This window comes from Dama dama, chromosome 7, assembly GCF_033118175.1.
Source record: "Dama dama isolate Ldn47 chromosome 7, ASM3311817v1, whole genome shotgun sequence".
Taxonomy (NCBI): domain Eukaryota; kingdom Metazoa; phylum Chordata; class Mammalia; order Artiodactyla; family Cervidae; genus Dama; species Dama dama.
The window spans coordinates 47,055,383-47,082,617 of NC_083687.1; the positions used below are offsets into that span (position 1 = coordinate 47,055,383).

The 27,235-nt window shown below is 43.3% G+C and overlaps 1 protein-coding gene across 3 annotated transcripts in view; it reads left to right on the top strand.

Annotated features, from left to right (window-relative positions):
* MAK (male germ cell associated kinase) overlaps positions 1-27,235 on the top strand; it is a 40,245-nt gene that overhangs the window by 6,394 nt on the left and 6,616 nt on the right. For all 3 annotated transcript variants that reach the window (XM_061146221.1, XM_061146222.1, XM_061146223.1), the window contains exons 4-11: positions 3,546-3,625; positions 6,536-6,668; positions 12,222-12,393; positions 13,373-13,540; positions 17,527-17,838; positions 21,221-21,393; positions 22,850-22,998; positions 26,873-27,004. In XM_061146221.1, the coding sequence (XP_061002204.1) occupies positions 3,546-3,625; positions 6,536-6,668; positions 12,222-12,393; positions 13,373-13,540; positions 17,527-17,838; positions 21,221-21,393; positions 22,850-22,998; positions 26,873-27,004 (1,319 nt within the window). The remainder of the gene's footprint in view (positions 1-3,545; positions 3,626-6,535; positions 6,669-12,221; positions 12,394-13,372; positions 13,541-17,526; positions 17,839-21,220; positions 21,394-22,849; positions 22,999-26,872; positions 27,005-27,235) is intronic.

A 27,235-nucleotide genomic window follows, 5' to 3' on the forward strand; every position in this document is an offset into this window, starting at 1 on the left:
CACACGAACAGACGCTCTAAACAAGGGCTGTTTCAGTCCTGTGCATGCGCGTGGAAAGAATGACATTTTTGTGGTAGCTACTGATCACATCTGGAGATTAATGTCCATTTTGCCTGTATTTAAAGCCAGAGGTGTTCAGCAAAAGATCCTAAAATATGAGATGAATTTCTCAGTGGATTGATGCTGATTTCTCTCTCTGTGTTTCTTATACACACACACACACACAAACTTTCTCTCTCAAGTTCTAAGGATGATGAGTGAATTTTTCTTTAATCATATTTTTCCTTCTTTCAATAATACTGAATATATGTTATGTTCCAGGCTGATAGCATTATGACATTAATAGCAGTTAAAAGTAAAGAAAATCTCTACCTCTCAAACTGGTGTTTATTTTTCTCAATTTCTTTCTAACCCCGGTATGCAGGCTTGTGTGCTTTTTATGTAGTTGTAATTTTAGTGGTGATACATTTCTTATTTGATTTATCCACTTACAGGTTTTCTTTTAATGCTGATGCATAATATCCATAGTGATCACAGTCAGTATATTCTGTTAAACGACTATGCAAAGCTTCACTTATCTCTCTGCACTATTTAAAATAAGTAACTATCAATGGGAGAAAAGGTTGATAATTACAATGGATAATACTGATGTAATTATTTTGTAGCCGTTAGAAGTGATAACTATGGAGATTATGAAAGTGCTTCAGTTCAGTTCAGTTCAGTCGCTCACTCGTGTCTGACTCTTTGCGACCCCATGAATCATAGCACATCAGGCCTCCCTGTCCATCATCAACTCCCAGAGTTTACTCAAACTCATGTCCATCGAGTCGGTGATGCCATCCAGCCGTCTCATCCTCTGTCGTCCCCTTCCCCTCCTGCCCCCAATCCCTCCCAGCATCAGGGTCTTTTCCAATGAGTCAACTCTTTGCATGAGGTGGCCAAAGTATTTGAGTTTCAGCTTCAACATCAGTCCTTCCAGTGAACACTCAGGACTGATCTCCTTTAGGGTGGACTGGTTGGATCTCCTTGCAGTCCAAGGGACTCTCAAGAGTCTTCTGCAACACCACAGTTCAAAAGCATCAATTTTTCGGCGCTCAGCTTTCTTCACAGTCCAACTCTCACATCCATACATGACCACTGGAAAAACCATAGCCTTGACTAGACGGACCTTTGTTGGCAAAGGAATGTCTCTGCTTTTTAATATGCTATCTAGGTTGGTCATAACTTTCTTTCCAAGGAGTAAGTGTCTTTTAATTTCATGGCTGCAATCACCATCTGCAGTGATTTTGGAGCCCCCAAAAAATAAAGTCTGACACTGCTTCCACTGTCTCCCCATCTATTTTCCATGAAGTGATGGGATCAGATGCCATGATCTTAGTTTTCTGAATGTTAAGCTTTAAGCCAACTTTTTCACTCTCCTCTTTCACTTTCATCAAGAGGCTCTTTAGTTCCTCTTCACTTTCTGCCATAAGGGTGGTGTCATCTGCATATCTGAGGTAATTGATATTTCTCCTGGCAATCTTGATTCCAGCGTGTGCTTCTTCCAGCCCAGCGTTTCTCATGATGTACTCTGCATATAAGTTAAATAAGCAGGGTGACATTATACAGCCTTGATGTACTCCTTTTCCTATTTGGAATCAGTCTGTTGGTCCATGTCCAGTTCTAACTGTTGCTTCCTGACCTGCATATAGGTTTCTCAAGAGGCAGGTCAGGTGGTCTGGTATGCCCATCTCTTTCAGAATTTTCCACAGTTTATTGTGATCCACACAGTCAAAGGCTTTGGCATAGTCAATAAAGCAGAAATAGATGTTTTTCTGGAACTCTCTTGCTTTTTCGATGATCCAGCGGATGTTGGCAATTTGATCTCTGGCTCCTCTGCATTTTCTAAAACCAGCTTAGACATCTGGAAGTTCACAGTTCACATATTGCTGAAGCCTGGCTTGGAGAATTTTGAGCATTACTTTACTAGTGTGTGAGATGAATGTAATTGTGCGGTAGTTTGAGCATTCTTTGGCACTGCCTTTCTTTGGGATTGGAATGAAAACTGACCTTTTCCAGTCCTGTGGCCACTGCTGAGTTTTCCAAATTTGCTGGTATATTGAGTGCAGCACTTTCACAGCATCATCTTTCAGGGTTTGAAATAGCTCAACTGGAATTCCATCACCTCCAATAGCTTTGTTCATAGTGATGCTTTCTAAGGCCCACCTGACTTCACATTCCAGGATGTCTGGCTGTAGGTGAGTGATCACACTATCGTGATTATCTGTGTCGTGAAGATCTTTTTTGTACGGTTCTTCTATGCATTCTTGCCACCTCTTCTTAATATCTTCTGCTTCTGTTAGGTCCATACCATTTCTGTCTTTTATTGAACCCATCTTTGCATGAAATGTTCCCCTGGTATCTCTAATTTTCTTGAAAAGACCTCTGGTCTTTCCCATTCTGTTGTTTTCCTCTATTTCTTTGCCTTGATCGCTGAGGAATGCTTTCTTATCTCTCCTTGTTATTCTTTGGAACTCTGCATTCAAATGGAAATATCTTTCCTTTTCTTCTTTGCTTTTCACTTTTCTTCTTTTCACAGCTATTTGTAAGGCCTCCTCAGACAACCATTTTGCCTTTTTGCATTTCTTTTCCATGGGGATGGTCTTGATCCCTGTCTCCTGTACAATGTCATGAACCTCTGTCCATAGTTCATAAGGCTCTCTATCAGATGTAGTCCCTTAAATCTATTTCTCACTTCCACTGTATAGTCATAAGGGATTTGATTTGAAAGTGCTTACAAGTGGGTAAAAACCAGAAACCAAAATTATAACACTGACATCTTATATAAGCATTATACACGTGGACAATGACTGGGTTAGATACTGAAAAGTCAAAATAGTTTCTTCATCAGGTGGTATGATTATGGGTAATCTTTTTGGCTTTGAATAATAATTTATGCTCTTTTAAATGTATAAAATAATAAAAAAGATATGTTGAGATATAATTTTGAAGAAAAAATTAAGTACATATAAATGCAACAAATATTATATATTCATCTGATTTTAAAAAAATATATAAACCTGTTGATGGAAGTAGTTAATACAATTGCAAATGAACACTAAAAAAAGAGTAAGCTTTGAAATTTCATGATTCAATTCTGGATTTCTAAATTAAATGGAAATAAAAGTGATATTGTTTAGAATATTATTCAATGTCAAAATTGTAAATTATTTCCAAGTCCCCTATAAATGTGTTATCATACTTTCATAATTTAAAAAATAATAAGAAGAAAAAAGTATGAATTAAACTACTAACAATTGTACATGGTAAAAGGGCTATTTGAGGTTAAGTGCTATTTTTACACTGTTTTTGGTAGCCTAACTTCCTGAAATATTGTTTTTGAGATTAATTTCCAAGCCTTTCTTATTCAAGTAACCTTCTTTTCCATTTCAGTTGAAGACCCATGCACAAAACATTGGCTCTGATTCTATAACTGTACCTTTAGTATATACCATTCTTTTTACAAACTGAATTACATTACTGTTTATTTGTTCATTTCTTCACAGAAACAAGTTGTTCCCTGAGTCTGTCATCAGAAATATTATGTATCAGATATTGCAGGGGCTGGCATTTATCCATAAACATGGTAGGTTTTATATCCCTACTTCTTTAGATTATTGTCAGTTATGGATAGGAATTATATGTAAGCTATTATTAAATAATATTATGTTAGATAACTACAACTTTGGAATATGTGCCTTCTAAATGACATATTTAAAAACTTCAGAATTTCTACAATTCTAAATAGAATTTCTATAATCTATAATTATCTTCCTCTATATCAGAATTTTTTAACAGTTTGATCACCAGCATTTAGTCTGTCATCATAAACCCACCCTGCTACCTTATTCCACCTAATTTTACCATGGAAATGAAAAAAATATAAGTCTCCTCTTTTGGAAAAGGTTGAAATGCTTTGATCTATCATGACCAATTACTAACATTTAACTAGTTTTAAAGCCACCCAAGCTATAGTATTTTCTAGTTTTCCTTAGTATTCACACATAGTTATTTCTATACTTGAAGAAATTAAATGCTTGCTCTTACTTTTATGAATTTCTTATTTATGTTAATTTTATAACTGATATTGTTTTTTGCATCTCTCTCAAACCAAAGTAACTTAACCTGAAAAGTTAATATGATTATTATGAAAAATTTTAATGAATGTTTAGAATCACTAGCTGTTTAGATATTAAATGAGAAAAGTTTATGCTACCATTGCTGCATTTTGAGCATAGGCATTCAAAAATCACCATCATTAGTCTCCTTTCATGTTTCATCTGATATTTTCTTTTCTCTTTTAACTGCTACAGGAAATGAATAGAATTTTCTAAAAATGCCAGGCAGAAATACATAGAGTTTTCTAAAAATGCCATGCAGAATCCCATATAAACCTTGTAAGAACATTCTTGAATCCCTAGTCTTATATAAGCTGTTAAGGTCTTTCAAAATCTAAAACCCATGATAATTTACTACAATTGATTGGTAAAAGTCAGTCATTTGTTGATTAAAATTAAGGATATATGCTATTTTTATTGTTCGTAGTGGATTCCTTATCTTCAACCCATTTTAAAACTCTGATCAGCATGGTAACTCTTGATTTTTGCATATGTTAATTTATGCTAATAGAGCAAGTGTGGTGTGAAAAATCAAAAGCCTCATGAATTCTTTCGATTTTTTTGTAAAGAGTTTTGTGTTTTACTGTTATTTTTTAGGCTAGTAGTAAAATTGGTTTAGATTTCTTGGATATATAACAACTACCAGCAACTTCAGAGCATAAGGGATTGAAAGAGGAAACTAGCTTGGGATTTAAAAATTGTTGCTAAAAGTAAAGGGTAATCTAGAGATCTCTTTTTAAGTGTCTCCATAGTGATTTGGGAAACCAGACTCAAGAACAATAGACATTTTTACAAAAGCTAATTTATTCTTGTCGTATTTAAACGTCTCAGATGTAATCCTTTGAGAAAACAGACACTTTTAAAATAGTAGCTGTCAAAAAATTGAACTAATACTTTGGTTAAAATAGGACCAAGTTACCAATATATTTATGCTATATAAGGTGGGGAAAACCTCAACTCTGGTTTAATTCTGTAAGATTTTATAGATTAATGTCACGTGCTCCCTCTCCTGTCTTCATCATGCAATTACGACGTGTTTCTCTTGGAAGTGAATGAAATGGATCTCAATAGCTAGCTGGAGTAAGGAGTACCGATATCACACACAGCCGACAGCTGCCCTGAAGGGATTAGAACAGTTCAGGCTTAGAGAAGTCTTCCGAGCTCAAACCCTCTTGGAATGATGACGATCACCTACAACCGATGAACTGGCGGTTCTTCATTCTCCACCCGGAAGGGTCGTTAGGATACAGGCCATCTGTGTACAGCCGGTGTGCTCTACATGCTCCCTAGATGTCTGCAAGGAGGGCTTTCTGCCTCATTTTCACGGGGCTGCCGTGTATCTTCAGGAACCATCTATTTTATACATTAGTTAGGCCAATAAGGGGCTTCCCTTGTAGCTCAGCTGGTAAAGACTCCGCCTGCAATGCGGGAGACCTGGGTTCAGTCCCTGGGTTGGGAAGATGCCCTGGAGAAGGGAACGGCTACCCACTCCAGTATTCTGGCCTGGAGAATTCTGGCCTGGGTTGCAATGAGTCGGACACGACTGAGCAACTTAAAAAGCATTATAATGTTTGGGATTGTCAACAAGGCAGCTACTGGAAAGAGCTGAGCTGTTAAATTATTTTAAAGCAAGGAGTTGGTTCAAATGTGTGGCGTTCCTGTTGTGCTTAATGCACTTCTCAAACAAGTGATTATACTCAAGGAATCGCGGTTACACTGTCAGCAGCACGAAGACCAGCTGCACAGGCGTGAGCTGATGTGCAACCCTCCTTGAGCGTCACGCGACTGCCTCTCTCCAGGCTGAACCTCCTCGTCTGTTACACACTCGTGATCACACGGCCTCCTTAGGGCCGCTGTGCAGATTCACAGATATGATCGTCACGTGGCAGTACCAACCCAGTGCCTGAACGCACCAGATCCACAAACAGAAATACGCATGGAGGGACTTCCCCGGTGGTCCAGTGGCTAAGACGCTGCTCCCAATTCAGGGGGCCTGAGCTCCATCCCTGGTCAGGGAACTAGATCCCACATGCCGCAGCTATAAAGAGTCCACGTGCCGCAGTGAAGATCAAAGATCCTGTGTGCCACAACAGTGCAGCCAAATAAATAGATAAACATTAAAAAAAAAAAAGGAAAGAAAAGGAAATACATGTGCACATTTATTTTTACCCATCATATACACTGTATGAATTTCCTTGCCAAATTATTCTGAAACCATGGTTCCCACCTCCCATCATTTTATAGACAATAAATAAGGTTTATTTTCCCCCCTAAGTTCACACTCCTAATTAGAACAGAGAGGTTCAGCTACATCTTGTTAATAAATCAAATATGTCTAGATACGATGATTTATTGTCTCTCCTCTCTGTATTACCAAGGTTTTTTCCATAGGGACATGAAACCAGAAAACTTGCTCTGTATGGGTCCAGAACTTGTGAAGATTGCCGACTTCGGACTCGCGAGAGAACTAAGGTCACAGCCGCCGTATACAGACTATGTGTCCACCAGATGGTGAGTAGCTTATGCAACTGTCCAGGGACGTGCGTCCCGGGTGAGGTTTTCCTGCAGTAGATTGTTCTGTGTCTTTCTGGAGGTTCCAATTCAAGTACTTAAAATACGGAACTGAATTTTTTTTACATTCCTTGGAGAGAGGGGAAGATTGGCTCATGACTCTTTTATTATTAAAAAGAGAAGGAAAAAGGATTTCACACATCCATTCATTCATTCAACAAATATTTGTTGAACACCTCCTGCTGGACGGATACTATTTCAGGCACTGGGAACACAGAAGGAGGGCTTCCCAGGTGGCTCAGTGGTAAAGGATCCGCCTGCCCATGTGGGAGACGCAGGTTCAATCCCTGGGTCAGGAAGATCCCCTGGAGAAGGAAATGGCAACCCGCTCCAGTATTCTTGCCTGGAGAATCCCATGGACAGAGGAGCCTGGTGGGCTACAGTCCATGAGGTTGCAAAGAGTCAGACACGACTTAGTGACTAAACAACAACATCAACAAAGAAGAGAGCTAAACAGAAAAGAGTCTCTGCCTCATGCTACTTACATGACAGCCAATACAAAAACAGATCAAATGTATCATGAGTTACCAACAGAGAGACATACACAGGTCCATCAGAAGACATCAGAGGTCCATCACGTCTGGGTAGTCTGAGATGTGACGCCTGGACTGCCTTACAGCGACAAGAATGAGAGGCCTACAAGCCACGTAAGCAGTATGATGAATCTCACGGATACAGTGCTGAGAGCAAGAGCCAAACGGAAAAAGAGCACGTTATGGGATTCCATGTAATGTACAAAAATAGATCTAACCTATGCTGTTAAAAGTCAGGATAGCAGCTGCACGGTGGGGTGAGCGGGGGCGGAAGTGACTGGCAGAGTGCAGGAGAGGGACCGTCTGGGGTGCTGACAGCATGCAGTCCCTTGATCTGGGTGCTGGGTCCGTTCTAATTGTGAAAATTCAGCAAGCTGTATTCCTGGGACAGGTGCTTTTTTCTGTATGTATCAGTTCAGTTCAGTCGCTCAGTCGTGTCCCACTCTTTGTGACCCCCTGGTCTGCAGCACGCCAGGCCTCCCTGTATATCACCAACTCCCGGGGCTTGCTCAAACTCATGCCTGTTGCGTCGGTGATGCCATCCAACCATCTCATCCTCTGTCATCCCCTTCTCCCGCCTTCCATCTTCCCAGCATCAGGGTCTTTTCCAATGAGTCGGTTCTTCGCATCAGGTGGCCAAAGTATTTATATTATACTCCAATGAAAGCGGTTAAGAATATTTGAGTATCAGATAGTGATATGTTATTACAGAGAAAAATTAAGTCTGGAAGGGGACATGGGGTTGGAGGAGGCACCAGAGGGGAAGGGCATGTTGCTGTTATTTTTTTCTTCTGTTTTGGGTTTTTTGGCTTCTTAGCTCCCTGATTGAACCTGCTTTGGAAGGCCTTGTCCTGCATTGTCTTGCATCCCCTGCATTGGAAGGCAAAGTCTTAGTCACTGGACCACCAGGGAAGTCCCCGTGTTGCTGTTTTAAACAGAAGGTCTCAGCGATGCTGGGGTGTGGGGTTGGGGAGATGCTGAGAAAATGCTGAGTGTAAATGCTGAGACCAGGCCTGGAGGCAGGATCGCTCTTCACAGAGCAGAATGAACACTCATGGCAAGACAGGAAATGAGGTTAGAGTGTTTGTGGGGTGGCCAGATCTCAGAGGTTCCTGTGGATCACAGTAAGGGTGGGGGTGGCCTGCTGATCTGTGAGAACTGGGGAGACCCTTGGGGGGCTCTGAGCTGCCAGATTGGAAACAGAATCTAGAGGAGCACAGGCAGAACTGGGAGACCAGGGAGGAGGCTGTTACACTTTTGGGGCAGAAGATGGCAGAAAATGACTTGGATCTCGTGGCTGTGAAGGTGGGGAGAGGGACAGGATGCGGAGTGTGTTTCTAAGGCAGAGCAGACATGGGGGATCAGACGGGGGAGTAAGGAAAGGAGTCAGGCACTTCAGGGGCCTTTCTGTGAGCAGCTGGGAGGCTGCAGTGGGCCCTGATGGGGATGGTGCCGCTGCGGAGCTCCGGGTGGGGTGGGGGGCAGTTGTGTTTTCAGGTGAGGGGTGCCCCTGAGATGTCATTGTAGGCAGCGGGCCTATGGCCTGGGTTCAGGGGGCAGGGCTGGGCTGGACACGTAAACTTCGGAGATCTCAGTGTTAAAAATTACAGCATTGGATGAGGTCACTAAGGGAGCAAGTGTGGTTAAAGAATGAATCAGTCTGAGGACGGAGCCAGGAAAGGGTGGCGGTATGTCCGGATTTGCTCAGGACAGTCTTGGCCGGGGCCTGCTTTCAATAGTTTCATTAAAGCAAGCAGGGTCACGTCTGATCCCCTGCCACTATATGCTTCTTGCTTCTCCCCCGGTCTTAGCTGGTAACATGAGAGACGATGAACCAAGTTCATACTTTAACACATAGCTAATTAATAATGCCAGTTTGCTTTTTTTTTTTAACAATTAAAAAAATTTTTAACAATTTTTAAAAAATGAGTGTCTTCAAACTGGCTTCGAAGAGAAAAATTAGTTACCTGATTTCTAATAATGGTTTGATTTTTTTCATCACAATCCATGGAATCAATGTGAAGCTTTAGGAAGGTCATTCTTTGAAAAGTGAAATGGCTGACATGACTGGGATTGCTACTTAATTTTAGTCAAAAAACTTTTGCATTGAAAATAGCATTCTTTTTGCAGTGATAAACCAAATACAAGTTTTAAAGATGCTGAACATCATTAAAACAGTATTCTTACTAAACTAAGAAACCTAGAAAGCTGAAGGGTATTTGGTGAGGATGCACATCTGTTTTGTAACTGCTTCCAAATAAGCTGCTAAATTGCATTCTGACAAAATAACAAGTTGCAGTTGTCAGAATACACACATTACACATACACACAGACAGAGCCTAACCAACCACACATTTTCTGATGACACTGAGGTTGACTTCAAAGACTGCTGAAGCATGGCTGTATGTTTTTCTCTCTTTGCTGCCATTTGAATTTTAGAATTGTTTGAACCTTTGAAAAACTGCTTTGTAAGTCAATTTTAATCATTTACAGTGGTGTCTAGCTTTTTTGTAATAATCGCTTTATATTTTGCTTGCATTTTGTCTCAAATCCCTTGGAAATCCTCCTTCAGAATTTTTGATAAACAGAGTGTCAAAAACTCACACTTCTGAAGTTTATAACAAACTGGAATTATTGAAAATGAGGCTTGCAAACAGGAAGATAATGATATTTATCCCTACAAAAGCAAAAGAGGAACTGAACAGATTAAGTGCTAAGAGCTCAAAGTATACTAGTTTTTATCTGTTTAAATGTATAGTTAGAATTGGAAAATCTCCTCTTGCGGGGAAGAATCTTTTTAGGAAGCTTCTATTTTCAACTGGGTAAATTTAGATCCTGTACTGAAATGGAGTGAAATTGAGACTATTTGTTTTTAGCATCTAAACCTGGCAAAACATTTGAAATAATTTTGTCTCATAAAACTATCAAAACATAGTAACAGGTGTTGGCAAGGATGTGGAGGAATTGGAACCCTCATAGGTTGTTGGTAGGAGTGTAAAATGGTACAGAACAGTCTGGCAGTTCCTCAGTGGATAAACATATAGTTACCATGTGATCCAGCAAATTCCACACCTAGGTGTATACCCAAGAGAAATGAAAACACATGTCCACACAAGAACTTGTGACTGTTCATAACAACATTATTTGTAATAGCCCAAAAGTAGAAACAACCGATGAACAGATAAACAAAATGTGGTATAGCCATACAGTGGAATATTGTTGTTGTTCCGTCACTCATGTCCAGCCCTGCGACCCCATGGACTGCAGCACACCAGGCTTTCCTGTCCTTCACCATCTCCTGGAGCTTGCTCAAACTCATTTCCTCGAGTCGGTGATGCTATCCAGCCATCTCATCCTCTGTCATCCCCTTCTCCTCCCGCCTTCAGTCTTTCCCAGAATCAGGGTCTTTTTCAATGAGTTGGCTCTTCACATCAGGTGGCCAAAGTATTGGAGCTTCAGCTTCAACATCAGTCCTTCCAATGAATATTCAGGGTTGATTTCCTTTAGGATGGGCTGGTTTGATCTTGCAGTCTAAGGGACTCTCAAGAGTCTTCTCTAGCACCACAGTTTGAAAGCATCAATTCTTTGGCACTCAGCCTTCTTTATGATTCATATCTGACATCCACACATGACTACTGGAAAAATCATAACTTTGACTATACAGATATTTGTTGGCAAAGTAATGTCTCTGCTTTTTAGTACACTGTCTAGGTTTGTCATAGCTTTTCTTCCAAGGAGCAAGCGTCTTTTAATTTTGGGGCTGCAGTCACTGTCCACAGTGATTTTGGAACCCAAGAAAATAAAATTGTCAGTGCTTCTACTTTTTCCCTTTCTATTTGCTGTGAAGTGATGGGACTGGATGCCATGATCTTAGTTTTATGAATGTTGGGTTTTAAGTCAGCTTTTTCACTCTCCTCTTTCACTTTCATCAAGAGACTCTTCAGCTCCTCTTCACTTTCTGCTATTAGTGTGGTATCATCTGCATATCTAGGGTTCTTGATATTTCTCCCAGCAATCTTGATTCCAGCTTGTGGAATATTATTCAACAATAAAAAGAAAGAAGTTCTGATACATGCTACAACATGGATAAACCTTGAAAACATGTTCAGTGAAAGAAGCTAGTCACAAAAGACCAGACAGTGTATAGTCCCATTGATATGAAGTGATGGAACAGGCAAATCAATAGATCGGTGGTAGACTAGAGATGCTGGACCCAGGGCTGTTGGAATGATGTGGGGTTTCTTTGGGGGATAATGAAAATGTTCTCAAGTTGATTGTGATGATGGATACACAACTCTGTGAATATACTATATTATTAATTAAGGGAATTGAGTCAGTTGAGGAACTGCCATTTCAAACTGATAAGCAAAAAAAAAAAAAGGATAAATAAGCACAGGATACATTCAGTATCCCCTGATAAACCATAGTGACTATGAAAAAGAATGTATACACGTGTAACTAAATCACTTTGCTATAAAGCAGACATTAACACAATATTGTAGATCACTATACTGGAATAAAATAAACTTTAAAAAAAAAAAGGGACAAAAGCTCGCTACTCAGGGATAATCTTTGTTAATCTTTTGTTTTCTGTCCTTCATATGAATGTATTAGGATGTAATGCATTGTAAAATTACACAGCTGTTCCCATTCAGGATATATCAGCTTCCATTCAGAGCTTCCCCCCTTTCCTTAGTATATTATATAGCATTTTCACATCTGTTTGTAGGAGTCCCTGTCTTAGGTCACATGGACATTTCATGATATTTGTCTCGAGCTCTGCTATGAGTTTGTGGTCAGGAAACATCTGCTCCATCCCATAGAAACCCAACACAGAAAGGCACTTAACACCTGGTCCTCGACTGAGATGCACGACCAAACAAAATGAGAGGCTTCTGCCCCTCCGTCTCAGAGACGACGCCCGAAGTGGCCTGTGCGATCTTGTGTTCTCTTTGCTCAGGTACCGCGCTCCTGAGGTCTTGTTACGATCTTCAGCCTACAGCTCCCCCATCGATGTGTGGGCTGTCGGCAGTATAATGGCTGAACTGTATACACTACGGCCGCTTTTCCCGGGGACAAGTGAGGTCGATGAAATCTTTAAGATCTGCCAGGTTTTAGGGACTCCCAAAAAAGTAAGTACGCTTATCCCTAAGTTGCTGTAACTTTTCATTATTTATAACTTTCAGCTAGCTAGCTGGTATTTGCATTTTTCAAATAGGCTTATGCTTTAACGGTTACTTTTCTTATAATCTTTTTTTTTTTTTTTTTAATTGGGATGGATTGAGGACTGCAAGAAGCTAGAATTCTATCAGGTTGTAGAAAAAAGGTGCTTGCCTCCCTTGAAGAACATAAGGGAAGATTTTCTATATTTAGAGTTCTATATATTTAACTTTGAGCAGATGATCAGCTGATGGTTACAGAGACATCCTTGCTCAGAATCTTTCCTCCTTGTTCTGTGAACATCCATTGGAATCAACTTATTAATGCCAAGTGTCCTAGATTTTATATTCTCTTAACCTTTGCTTGTTTACTTTTATATACCTCTGCCACAGATATTTAATTTCTTGAAATGAGGACTTTTCAGTTAACTACTGCACTCAGCTAGACTTCACTTTCTGAGTTATACTTATTTAATAAGTTTAAATATGTATAATTACGCCTTACTTGAGTCTGTGCCTCATAGTTAACATTAGATAAGTTAACGCAGCTGTTAAAACGCAGTTGTTAAAACAAAACTGTCATTTCCCAGCTATGTGCAGTTTTTGACATTGGAGGCAATGCATTAACATATAATGAGGATCTTTGTAATAGTTATTCTCTTTGTAAATCACTTGTCCTTAGTTGTTCAAACTCCCCTGGGTACCATCATCATTAACATTTTGAAATTTATAAGAGTGCTTTCTCATTTTTCCCCCTAATTCTTAATTCAATGTTCTCTCTATACTGTTTGTAGCACTGAACTAGGTATGCCATTGGATTTCATTTTCACATTTATTTATCAGTCAACACATCATACACGAGTGATTTTTATATTATTACTATGTTTTAAACTGATCACTAAAAACATTTTCTTATTGCTCTCTCTCCCCCACTTACATATTCCTTCAACAGAGTGACTGGCCAGAAGGGTACCAGCTTGCATCCTCTATGAATTTCCGCTTTCCCCAGTGTGTTCCTATAAACCTAAAAACTCTTATTCCCAATGCCAGTAACGAAGCCATTCAGCTTATGACTGAAATGTTGAACTGGGACCCAAAGAAACGACCAACAGCAAGCCAGGTAAGACAAACCTCCTTGGTATAGCTTTCTTTTCCTTCTTTTAATTTGAGGTTTGACTCTATCGGGGGTATCTTTCTTTGCAAAGACAAGTCTATTTTTGACCAGAGTTTTACCAAGAGAAGTATGCCCTAAAACTTAAGGCACCCAGTGCACCTAATGAATTAACCTCCAGGCGTGTAAGATTCTTGGAAAAATTGCAAAAACTAGCCACGCCAGTGATTTTCTGTGTTTTGTGGTTCAGATGAGGAACCCTACGGAGGTTGAGGCTGAAAGGAGTCAATCTCTAATGATAAAAATTCAGGCATTGGACGAGCTCATTAGGAAGCAGCTTGTCATGGGTGGTAAGAGAGCGCCCCTTCCATCAGCCGGCCTCGTGGGATCTGCGCTGCTCTCCTGCGGGTTAGAGGACTCCTGTTCCCTGCACAGCGGGTCGTCCCTCCGCGGGAATGGAGCCTCATCTCTCTCTCCCGTTCCCACAAGAGGGCAGCGTGTGACACCCAAGCTTGGCTTCTTTGTGACTTAAACCTTCAACACCTTCGGAGGAATCTTGTCTCATGGTCTTAAAAACAGTACAATTTTATCTGCAAATGGCTTAAATTAAAAAGTCATGATGGGCTTCATTGGTGTTCTTATTGTTATTTAACTATTCATTAAGTGTTGAAATAAACCAAATAATAGTTTGGCTTTTCAAACATTTAATTTAGGAAAATATTTTCTAAAGATCAACTGGAAGAACAGATAGGAAAGAATAACCAAGACAGGCTTGAACGAGAATAAGTAACTTGGGGGATGGTGGTGGGGTAGACGGCTTGGCCTATCAAATATTAAAGTAATCTGTAACGGGACTTCCTGGCAGTCCAGTGGTTAAGATTCTGTGCTTCCACCACTGGAAGGGGTTCGGGTTCCATCCCTGGTTGGGGAACTAAGAGTCCTACATGCTTCACGGTGTGGCCAAAAAAATAAATTGTATTTATTACAAGAAAATCATAACTTGTTAAGTGATAGTAATTACAACAGTGAAGATCCTGGCATATGTATGTTTAGTCACTCAGTCGTGTCCGACTCTTTGTGACCCCCCTGGACTGTAGCCCACCAGGCTCCTCTGTCCATGGGGTTCTCCCGGCCAGAATACTGGAGTGGGCTGCCATTCCCTTCTCCAGGGGACCTTCCCAACCCAGGGGTCGGGCCTGGGTCTCTGGCATTGCAGGCAGATACTTTGCCATCTGAGCCACCCTAGGACTCATGTCCTTAACAGTAATACTGATATTAATTAATGACAGTAACTAATATTTATTGAGCAGGGGCTTTATGTAAAATTTCTGGCAGTCCTCACAAAAACTCTATTAGGTACATGTAATTATCACTGCTTAAAAATAAATAAACTGAGGAACTCAGACATTGCATAATTTGTGCAATGTTGTATAGTCAATAACTGGTTGAAGTGAGATAATGTTAATTAAGTAAGGTAAATGGCAAAAGGCACAGTCACAAAATACTTTAATAGGGTCATTTTCTATTATGAATTCTCATAGTTTAATATATTTTGAGTGGTAATGTAAGACTTTTCTATTTTAATTTTTTATAAATATGTGTGTATTTACTTTATACAGACTTACAGCTTCTGCAGCTGTATCTTATGCCAGTACCTTCACTGTTGTAATTACTATCACTTAACATTTTTTATAACAAATACAATTTACTTATTTTTTTTGCCACACCATATGTATGTATATGAAAGATAATGTAAATGAAAGACTAAAAAGAAATACTGAAAAGAAAAACATGAAAATGTGAGCAGTAATTTTCTCTTTGGTGTTGGCTTTAGAGATAATTTTAATTTCTTCTTGAAAACTTTCTATACATTCCTTATTCTATGCAATCAGTATTCCCTCAACAAACAGGAAAAAATGTTATTTTTTTAAAGATCCCCTGTTTCTTTAAGGATGGTAGCTGGGATCTTAAAGGGGAAAAGTTACAGATGAAGCCTTGAAATTGCAAAACACACTCTCATAAATCTTCTAGCTCCAAAATGTACATTATTGCCTGAGGAATATGGACATGCTAATTAATGGGACTACTTAATTCATAATTTGCCTCCTGGCTGCCAGGTACTGATGTATTTAAATCGTCTGCAGTGGTCGAGGTCCACCAAGCAGTGTCCGTGTAATTAACCCCTGCATCGGGTGTGGTAGGGGACACAGCAAAGTTTCTAAGGGGAAAACTCAGAATAAAACTTCCCCCCACTTCTGCCAGAACACCTCCCTGCCCTTAACCTCTTTCTTGTTCGCTATTTCAGTGCTGGGCATTTCAGTGGAAGCAGGGAGACATGGTTAAGTTCTAGATGCTGCCTCTGTTCCTTCACACTCTGCCCCTGCACACCTGAGATGCTCACCGGGGGTCACGGCTCTGCCTCCACATGGCGGGTGGGGACTGGCTTAGGGCAGGAAGTGCAGGAGAATGGGACTTGGTTATCTTAAGGAGCCGCCCTCCACCAGTGCGAGCGCGCGCGCACACACACACACACACACACACACAACAATAGAACTGGGAACTTCCCTCCCCATCCAGACATGTAATACTGATAAAGATCTATCCGCACAGCTGAGCTGCAGAGAAACCTTCAGACAGCCTCCAGACCAACTGTCATCAACCTTCGTGGTGTGTTAAGTCACTCAGTCATGTCCGACTCTTTGTGACCCCCGGCTCCCCTGTCCTTCCTCATCTCCCGCAGCTTGCTCAAACTCATGGTGATGCTGTCCAACCATCTGGTCCTCTGTCGTCCCCTTCTCCTGCCTTCAATCTTTCCCAGCGTCAGGGTCTTTTGCAGTGTCAGCTCTTTGCATCAGGTGGCCAAAGTACTCCTCGGTGTTCCTGACATTTTTGGCCCAATAATTCTTTGTTGAGGGGATGGGTGGGGGGCGGGATGTCCTGTTCATTGTATGATATGTAGCGCCATTCCTGCAGCATGCCTAGACACCAGGAGTACTTCCCATCCCCCGAGTTGTAACAATAAAAATATCTCCTAAGGGGCAAAGTCTCCCCAGTCGAGAACCCCTGCTCAAGACTGTCACCCAGTCTTCAGGTCCCCCCACCCAACTTCCACGTAATAGCAGCAGTTTGATGACTGATCCAATCAAGTAGTGACCATTTTTATTAGTATTTTCTTTCTTTTCTTTCTTGTTTTAACTAGTATTTTTATATTCTATCCCCTAAGTAATCTTCTCTTTGCTGGTATATTGTTAAAATAGGCTTTAACATGTATATGTTTGCAATCTTCTTTCTTAGAATTTTTTGTATTGCTAGTCAATATGGAGTTATAGTTAGAACAACCCTGAATTTTAAATGATGTTAGAGTTTTTCATTTAAAACAAACTACGTAGAAGGCTTTCTTAATTCATTTCTCTTAATGCCTTTATGGGGTCTAAACCATTATCAGTATCTACCATTTTGGTTTGAATTTTTTTTCAAATTCAGCCAATGTTACAAGCTAGATTTTGTTTTCATACAAAGTCTTTAAAAGAACATTTGCTTTGACTGGATGTGAAAATTACTGAATGTGAGTCTTATAGTCTCCTACTAACATGTACTTTTTCATTTTTTAAATGAAATTTAGTTCTCAAATTATTTTTTCCTGGGTATCTTTTTTTTTTAAGATGTTTATTTATTTATTTGACTTTGCTGGGTCTTAGTTTTGGCACACAGGATCTTTAGTTGTGGCATGTGGGATCTAGTTCCCTGACAGGGGATCTAACCCAGGCCCCCTGTATTGGGAGCGCAGAGTCTTAGTCACTGGACCACCAGGGAAGACCCCCCCACCCCCGGGTGTCTTTTTAAAGTCATCACATAAGGGAAAAAGTGGATGCTCTGTAAATCTTTGAAACTTACCCAGACGAGTGATACATGCCTAGCCCAATGCCGGATGATAGTGTATATGCAATAAATTTAGGAGAAACCATTTTTCCTTTGTTTTTGCCATGCTGCTACAGGCTTTGAAACACCCATATTTTCAAGTTGGTCAAGTATTAGGCCCTTCCTCACATCATTTGGAATCGAAACAGCCTTTAAATAAGCTTGTGCAACCACTCGAACCAAAGCCATCTGCAGCGGACCCAGAACCTCAGTCTCTGCCGGACATAAACGACCAGGCTGCTGGACCGCCCCACCTGAAGAACAGCCACCAGCCACTGCGGCCCATCCAGCCGCCGCAGAACGTGGGTGTCCAGCCAGCACCCAAGCAGCACAGTCAGCAGAAAAGGCCGCCAACCCTCTTTCCAAGTATCGTCAAAACCATGCCCACCGTAAGTAGCCCAGTATGACACTTTAGATGTGATATTTAGAGGTTTGGTTCCACTAGGATTTCCTTTCTAGGCATTCTCTCAGTGTTGGGGAAGATGTAAAAGATGTTTGTCTGTTTCGTTTATCAGAACAGACCCAGAACCCAGAACAGTGTCTAAAAGTGAAAGTGTGAGTTGCTCAGTCCTGTCCAACTCTTTGTGACCCCATAGACTGTAGCCCACCAGGCTCCTCTGTCCGTGGGATTGTCCAGGCAAGGATACTGGAGTGGGTAGCCATCCCCTTCTCCAGGGGCTTTTCCTGACCCAGGGACCAAACCCAAGTCTCCTGCATTGCAGGCAGATGCTTTACCGGCTGAGCCACCAGGGAAGCTGTCTGACACATGGTAAATTCTCAACAAATATCTGTTGAATGAATAAATAAATAAATGTCCACACTGATTTTGAACCACCCCCAGGGTCCTAAGGAGTCCACGTTATCTTTGGGACAATTCTGACTACTAGAAAGTTCTTCCTCACAGTGAACTAAAATCTGGTTTCAAAAAGAAAAAAATTTTTTTGATGTGGGTCATTTTTTTACTCTTTATTGAATTTGTTACAATATTGTTTCTGTTTTATATTTTGGTTCATCTGGGAGACATGTGGAATCTTAGTTCCCAGACCAGGGATCAAGCCCACAGCCCCTGCATTTGAAGGCAGATTTTTAACCACTGGGCTACCAGGGAGGTCCTTGGTTTCTGTAGTTTTAAAAGTGAATCACTCTTCCAGAAAGGCAGCCTTCAGATACTGAAAAGTCACCCTTCCCTTACCTGCCGCTTTCTCCAGGAGAAACACACCCCCAGTTCCCTCCCAGGCTCCGCTGGGACCGGCACTCACTGATGGCTGACTCCCCTGAGTCCCCTTCCCATCCTGCATTCCCCTTCCCCAGAACTAGTGGCAGATAGCAGGTAGGAAATATAAACTGGGTGAATCACCACCGGAGTTCTGGAACGCTGTGTTCGCTCATGCCATCAAGGGTTATCTTTTTTTTTTTCCCCCTTGAAAGGCACATAAAATGGTGACTCGTACCAGGAGGGAAAGAAAGGAAGTTCACATTCATAGCTACTCAGCGCCTTTCACGATGCAGCCCCCCGTGTGCATTCCCAAAGTGACCTGTACCATTCACCACCTTTCTCCTCTAGTGCGCGCTCTCTTTAGTAACTCCCGTTAGAGTCTTTGCCCCCAGCTGGTACCAAACTTAATAATGTAGAGTTTGTAAAAATCCACCTGCTACTTTATAAAAGTTATTAATGCTTTCCCTTTTCCAATCTTCTCAGACATAAGACGACTAGATGTTACTGGCGTTGTTCAGCAGCACCTAACATACAGTTCAACCGAAATAAGAGTCTCAGACTCAGACAAGGATAACTTTGATTAACTCTGCCCATCTGAGGCTTTGGATCTCCTTGTTCTCCTTAGTCTGGAGGTCATTCTCTCTCAAACACCACCTTTTGTTCATCACCCGTCACTATGGCACCATCAGCTTCAAGCAATGGCATATCCACTCTTTAAGCATCTTCTTGCTTCAAATGCAGCTGAATTTGCTGACCTTGCTTCCAAATTCCCAATTTTCAGTCACCTTGGGGATTTCTCAGTTTACGTGAGCCCCAGAACACCCACGTTAATCTGAATAAAACCGCCTCATTGTCTGCCCCAGCCTAGGTCTTCTTCCTCATTCCTTGCTAACGGAGCCGCCCCTCTGAGACAGCTGGGCGCACACTGTCAAGTCTTGCCTGCCTTCCCTTCTCTGTGTCCCGTAGGATCACACCCGATGACTTAAGACAGAACCTGACCCCTTGTGGCTTAAACCAGGAGGGGTGTTTTTCTCTGATGGCAAGAAGGCGGGTGGTGGGCCAGCCAGGGCTGGTGCCCCTTGTAAAGGGCACCAGCCTGCCCTGTCTCCCTTCCCCGCCACCACACTCAGCGGGAGGCTCCTGGTCCCACGGATGGCTGCTGCTCCCTGGGGTGGCGCCCGCCGTCCCCGGGGGGAAGAGTGAAACACACAGGCACACGCCGCTGGCAGAGCCTGACGCGGGTCCTCCTGGAAGCCCCTCCCAACAGATGTGCACTGCATCTCACTGGCTAGATCGTGGCCCCTGGCTCCGCAGAGCTGCGAGGCAGGCTGGCATTTTTAAAGATATTTTCCATGGGCAGACTGCTGCCCAGAAGAGAGTCCTAATAAGGAGACAGGAGGGTGGCTACTGAGGGCCAGCCAGCAGTGTCTGCCACACTCACCTTGACCTCTGTTCAGAGAGACACCGAGTCCAGACCCTTTACTCCTTGTTAACAGAAGCCTGTGCTTTCTCGAGCATTCCAACCACGATGAGTCCGCTGTCCTCGTCACTGCATGCCGCTCTAACTGCAAAGGCCTGCTCTCTGAGGAGCCTGACCTTTCCCAAACGCTGCCTTTATTACATCACTTTTTTTAGCTCAAAAACATCCAGTGTTCTCCACGGCCCAGAGGACAGCTGCCACATCTTAGGGATTCGTGGAAGGCCTTTCATCACAGAGCACCCGTCTGTCTTTACAGCCTTGTCCTCCAACCAGCACAACACATCCACTCCAGTCAACTCCGCCTACCTTTTCTCCCTGGAACACCCACTGGCACTTCTTTATTAAAAAGACATACTTTATCCATTTCCTCTTCCAAGCTGTAGAATAACAGCAACAATACCCAACATACCTAACATGGTCACACTTATGTGCAAGAAAGTGAAAGTCACTCAGTCGTGTCTGACTCTTTGTGACCCCATGGACTATACAGTCCATGGAATTCTCCAGGCCAGAATGGTGGAGTGGGTAGCCGTTCCCTTCTCCAGGGGATCTTCCCACCTCAGGGATCGAACCCAGGGCTCCCGCATTGCAGGCGGATCCTTTACCAGCTGAGCCACCAGGGAAGCCCATACGTGCAAGCACCCGTGCTAAAAACATTTAATACATTTTACTATCAAATCCAAAAACACTTAAGTTAGATATAAACGCTGTATTCCCGCCCCCCCCCCCCCCCACCACCATTTAAGGGGAAGGAAACAAAGGCTTTGAAAAGTTAGGTCATTTGCCCAAAAAGCCACCCAGGGCAGTTTTCTAGACTGCACATCAGCGAAGATTCAGCTCTGATCCTAAGCACTCAAGCCTCCCCCAAGCCAGGTTCCCAGAGACCTCTCGGCATCCTGTCACACTTTAACCTGTGCTGTCTCTGTCAGCATCTTCAAACACTGCCCCCGTGTGTCTCCTTAACTCTGCGCAAAGCCCCCTGAGGCCGGGGACAGCCAGCGCCGAGTGTGCCAGCCTGCACACAGTAGGCCCTCGGCCCCCGATTAAAGACGGCGATGCCGCTTTCCCACCACAGAAGCCGTGTGGCGCCCTGGGCCACAAAGGCGCCCGGAGGCGCTGGGGCCAGGCCGTGTTCAAGGCTGGAGACGGCTGGGCAGACCTGGAGGACGGCGACTTGGGAGCCTCCCATTCCAAGAAGCCAAGCATGGGCTTATCCAAGGAAGCGAGGAGAAAGGAGTCTCCGTTTCGGTAAGGGAGGTCTCGCGTTTTTCTCGGGAATCTATATTTTCAGCCCGCATCAGCTTGACTCTACTCATTAAGCGCAAATGAGTGTAGCTGGTAAAAGGTAAGAAGTAGCTTGGTGGTGTTTTCTTCTCTCAAACCCAGATCTCTGCGCTTCCCGCGGGGGAAGTTTAGACCCCTGACTCTGCACGGGAACGATTCTCGGGATCACTGGCTGAGGGTGTGCAGTGAGGGGTTATCACGTTCAGCGTTGCGTGTGCCCCCATTGCATTACGATCCACCGTTACTGCCTTTCGAAGCCCACAGGCCTCTTTGCAAAAAGCGAAGCACAGTCTGCAGTCACGGTTTCCTCTGCTGGTGGTGTTCAGAGTGGATCGTTTGCTTGCTGCTCTGAATTTTTGCTCGTTTTCTGGACTTTTCCTGAAAGTTCAACATGTCTAGCAGTCTCTCTTTAAATTTTTAATTGGAAGATAATTACTGTACAATATCGTGATGGTTTCTGCCCGACATCAACATGAATACATGTATCCCCTCCCTCCAGTAGGGCTGTTTCTCATGAAGGATCTGGCTATGTCCAGGGCCACCCCAAAGCTGTGGCCAGTGGTTCAGAGAGGGCCAGTCACCTGAGTGTCCATCTCTCAGGGGATCGAGTGGGTGAGTAAGGGGTGACCCTACTCCACCCTACTCCTCCCGGGGGTGACCGCGGAGGCCTGGGGTCAGACAGGTGACAAGAACAGCCAGTGTGGTCAGGCCTCCGCAGAGGAGCAGGGAGAAGGTGGTGATGAGGGGCCACATGCAGAGCGACAGGTAGCAAAAAAACCAAAATCACAAATGCCTCCTCTGGCAGCGATGGCCGCTGCTCGGAGAAATGCCCTCCGCGCTGAACAGAGCCAGGCCGGCTCGCCGGAGGCCTGCGTTCCGGCGCCGAACCGGGGCTGGGGACGTGGGTCCCTCCTCCTGGGACCCGGCACGTCTCCGCAAACGCGTTATTTCCCTGCAGGGCATTAGGCTCGCGGAAGTTTTGTCTGGGATCTCTCCTAGCCCTTCTTCCCAACGCAGCCCTCCTTAGCCCAGCCCGAAGCGTGTCCCAACACCCCTCGTGGGGCCGCACCCCCGGAGTAGGCGGGTGGACACGGCTGAGAGTCTCTCCCCTTTCAACTCAACATCTTGAACCCGCAGCTGCGCAGGGGTAGACAAAAAAACGGAAACACACTGTCCATAGGGCGATTGCCGCTTAGTTCTAAAACCTTCGTGCTGCACGCTGTCCAGGATCGGAAGGATTTCTGTCCGCTGCGGGGTCTCCGCTTAGCCGGAGTTGACACTCAGGGGTGTCTTATCGGCCAAAGGACGCGGGTGGAAACCACTGGCGGGTCTGAAAAGGGATGCAGAGGGTGGGGGAGCGCCTCGCGGCGTCGCCTTGCTCTTCTTCACCCGGTGACATCCCTTCCTGTTGACTTTCGAGGCTTCCAGAGTCCGTGCCCGCGGGCTCTGGCTACTCACCGAGGGAAAACAAGAGCTTCCCTGCCGCTGTGACCCTGAAATCGGACTCGGAACTGTCAACTGCTTCCACTGCCAAACAGTACTATTTGAAACAGTCAAGATACCTTCCGGGTAAGTAGAGACCACGAAATGTCTCCTGGTGACCAAAGCAAGTTAGCAGGTCATGCTCCGGCGTCCCTGAGTCTTTGACGAAAGGGCGCCCGTGACCCGCCGTCGCAGCCCTCCGCTGGCCCAGCCTGTCACCAGGCACTGTTCTGGACTTTCTGCCTCTGCGAAATGGGCTCAAGAAACGCCTGGGAGCCGCAAATCAAGATAACGAGAGTGCTCCGGAAAACACCACCCTCCCCACCAAAGCTGTGCCTTCAGTAAAAGCGAAACTTTATTCAGACAATTCTGCACTCCCATTACTGTTTTTTATTTTATTATATATATATATAATATATATAAATATTATATAAATATAATAAAATAAATAAAAAATATATAAATATATATATATAATATATATATATATAAAAGAATTTATATACTGTTCACTAAAAAATCTGCTGTGTGCTTTAAAAAGATCATCTAACTGCTAGGTAGACCACGCTTAGGGGCTCAAAAGGGGTCGGAGGGACTGGTCGCGCGGCCGCTGCCCGTATCTGGGTAGAGAGGGCGATGACTTGTTCTGGGACTGAAGTCCTTAGGACCACGGCGAGGGGAGTGGGAATTAAGACCATAAGAGAGGTGCGCTTTGGAAAGGTGCAAAGGCATCAGTCAGCTTGTCAGTTTTGGTGTTGAAACCATGAGGAGGTTCTGTTCTGACTGCAAGAGCAGGAGTGTAATAAGGTTTTCAGAACACAGATTCCTGGGGGACATTTTCCCCTGTTTTTTTTTTTTTTTTTAAACTGAATCCACCTCTCTGAAATAAAATCAGTGATTGTGTTACTTACAGAAGTGCGCCCTCTAGTGGTGGGAAAGGCGATTGTAAAATTTTCTGCAGAGGATAGCGTTGGTGGTTCTTTGCGACCCCGTGGACTGTAGCCCACAAAGGCTCCTCTGTCCATGGGATTCTCCAGGCAAGAATACTGGAGCGGGTTGCCATTTCCTTCTCCAGGGGATCTTCCCAAACCCGGGATTGAACCTGGGTCTCCTGCATTGCAGGCAGATTCTTTAGTGTCTGAGCCACCAGGGCAGAAGATAAATGGATCCCAAACACTTTTCCCAGTTCTGCTTGTTTCCTAATGTAGTTTTCAAGTTATTTCAGGGTATCTGAGACCTGTCTGATTGTTTCCTTTTTACCCAGAAAGCTCTAACCAATTCTGCTTACTCTGGGTCAGAAGCATGGCTGTAAATTGAAGCCTGAGAAACACTCAAAATTAGAATGAGTTGTTTGCAATCTAAACCTGAGCCTTTCTGTACCCTGTTCTGACATATTCTGTCTCAAAGACGGCCCCTCTAGAGCTGGGTGAGAGCCCCTCTAGAGCTCTAGAATTGAGCTCAGCTCAGTCACTTGGACAAACATTTATTGAGCACCTACCGTGAGCCAGCAGAGAACAGGTACACAAAGAAGTGATCTTTGACATTTATTTCTGGTCCATAGTTACTCACTGAATATCTTCAGGAATAACAAAGAATATTGCCTTTGGGCCCCTGCCTTTTTTTTTTTTTTAAACTGTAAAGCTAAGTATTAAGGTCTTATGAAGCATCAACCTTCAGGATCATGGGAGCTTCCGAAATGTGCCATATAATTTCAGGGCAGCATGACATCATACTGCAAGGATTGGCAGATCTGTGACACACGCCTTCAGGGAGAGAGACGCAAGAGTCACAGTTACTGACCTGCTGCTGACTGGCTGTGTACGGGAGCACGACTCTGAGGTTCTGTTTTGTTACTTGCAGTGGGACTGCAGTCATCAGCTCCCCCTGTAAGCCTCAGGAACTTAATGATCACACGGTGGTTGTTGCAAATAGAGTGTACGGAGGACATGCTCACCATCTCCGCGACGCCCCCTGGTCTCACTCCCGGTTTCGGCACATTTGAAACCCGGCTCGAGTGGACCTTCTCGAGTCTCGTTATCACATACGGTCCTTCCTTCCACCTGGTGAATCCAGCATCCTGTGTCATTTCTGCGTGTGCCCCTCCCAACAGTATTTTCAATTTCTTAGCAAGACACGAATTCTGGGATCTGCCGCCCACTCAGGCCATGTCACGTTCCCCCCACCCCCTCCATCCTTGGGATTGGCCCCAAGGTCTTTCCCTTCCAGAGACGCACCTCCCTACCCACTACCCAGTCCCCAGCATGATTCACATTTCAGCTTTAAAGTAGCTTTTAAAAGAGACTGGCTTAGTTGCTTCCATTTTTTGCCCCCTCGGCACAAGATTCTTCTAAATAATCCCCACACTGCTAATAACTGGCTTCTCTACAGCTGTTGATGTCTCCTTTTTAATCAGAGTAGATTGTAAGGGCCACAAAGGCAGAGACTGGTCTGTTCTGTTCATCACTTTTTCTCCAATGCCCACACACTGCCTGGCATGCAGTAGGTGCTCAGTAAATATTTGCTAACTGACTTTTTAATTTCCTTTGAGGGGAGGGATGATAGAGTGATTTCTGCTTCGCTTTAAGAGTGTTTAGTTTAAGAAGGTGGTCTAGAAAAGCCTGTAAACTAATACATGTTTTAAAATTCTACATTTTGCCTATTTCCAAGAAAACTGAAATCTTTAAAAAGGCAAAGAATTGAAGCAGTTACCTTCAATAGTATGTATGTACTTTTAAGAACTTAGAGTATCGCAAGGCTAATTGTATTAAAATAACTTAACTATTCAGGGCCCATTCTTTGTTGAACTATAAAAAATGTTCACCTAGAGAGATTTGTAGTTTTTCCTCCTGACCTTATACCTACTTTGTGGGTAAATATTTAAAGATGTTTTTAACCTGAGTAATTGCTACTTGCTGCATCTTCTTTATTGTTGGGTAATTGCTTATTGTAATTCTATTTGTAGGTATTTTATTAGAAACCAAAATCCATAAGGAGCTACATCCTACAATAAAGGGAAATGATTTACCTGGTGGAGTGTTTCCTTAGAGAACTGATGATAAGTGACCTTGAGGTTCAATTCAGAAACCACCAGGCTGGCTTCTGGCTTTAAAACAAGGGATATTACATGTCTCATAAACGTGAAACCTTGCCAAGGAGCTCTGTTTGTGAAAAGCCACAGCCCGTATCACCTGGGGAGAGTTTCTGACTCTCTACATTAATGGTAGGGAACCTACACGTATGACCCAGAGGCTTAGACAGTGTGACGACCTCGGTGTCTCCTAAACCAAACCCAATTTAACTATCAGTGAAAAGATAGCAAGTTCAGGAAGTGTTCAAATCTCTTTAACACACGTTAAGCCAACACCCTCTGACCACTGGGTAACGAAGGCTGATTCCGCCTTTCCCAGATTTTGGAAAATCATAAATAAACTGTTGAGATTTTACTGTATCTGACGTGCAAATATGCTTCCCAGATGAATCTTTACGTGTACTTCCCAACTTCTCAGTTCCCCTGGGTTCTTGGCCACGTCTGTTTTTCCAGCTGAATCCAGCACGTTTTCCCAGCTTGAAACCAACCAAGTGTTCTGCAAGGGTCTGGCACAGAGCGCACACTCAAAATGAGTGAGTGACATGGAAATGTCTTTTAGAAGAAGATTTTTGTGCCATCTCAGTTTTCACAAAACATTTAGCAGGAAATGTCCAATGTTTATTATTATTTGCATGGAAAAAAAAAACAACACTTACATTTCTAAAAGACACTGTGAGGATTCCAGGTGATTGTGTGATTGTGTTGAGGGTTAGGAAGGCGTCAGGGTCCACATAGTAAGTATTTGCTATCTTACAGCCAAAATTTATTTCCATTCCCCCAAGTTGTTTCTAGTCTTAGTTTGAATGTATATTTTTCCTTCAAGTTTACGATCACACTCTCTAACCTCTGAAATGAATGTTTTGTCCTTCTAAGGTGTAAACCCCAAGAACGTGTCCCTGATTGCCAGTGGGAAGGATGTGAACTCATATGTCTGGAACAGCCAGTTGTTTCCTAAGTCCCTGGGACCCTTGGGGGCAGAGCTTGCTTTCAGAAGGAATAACGCAGGTAAAGCAAGATTGCATCCAAAGTATGAATTTACGTTGCTCTCCTTCTGCAGATCTTTACTTTAAAATGTACTGTGGCTGCCTTCTTCCAACCAAGATGCCTTCGGGGTGGGGGGTGCACAGGAGGGCTTCCAGCTGGTCCTCAGCAGGAGAGTTTTCAGGAAATCACTTGTAGATCTTAACTTCTCTGTGGGTTCTTTCCTAAAGTGGATCTGCCCGAGCAGGGGTCTCT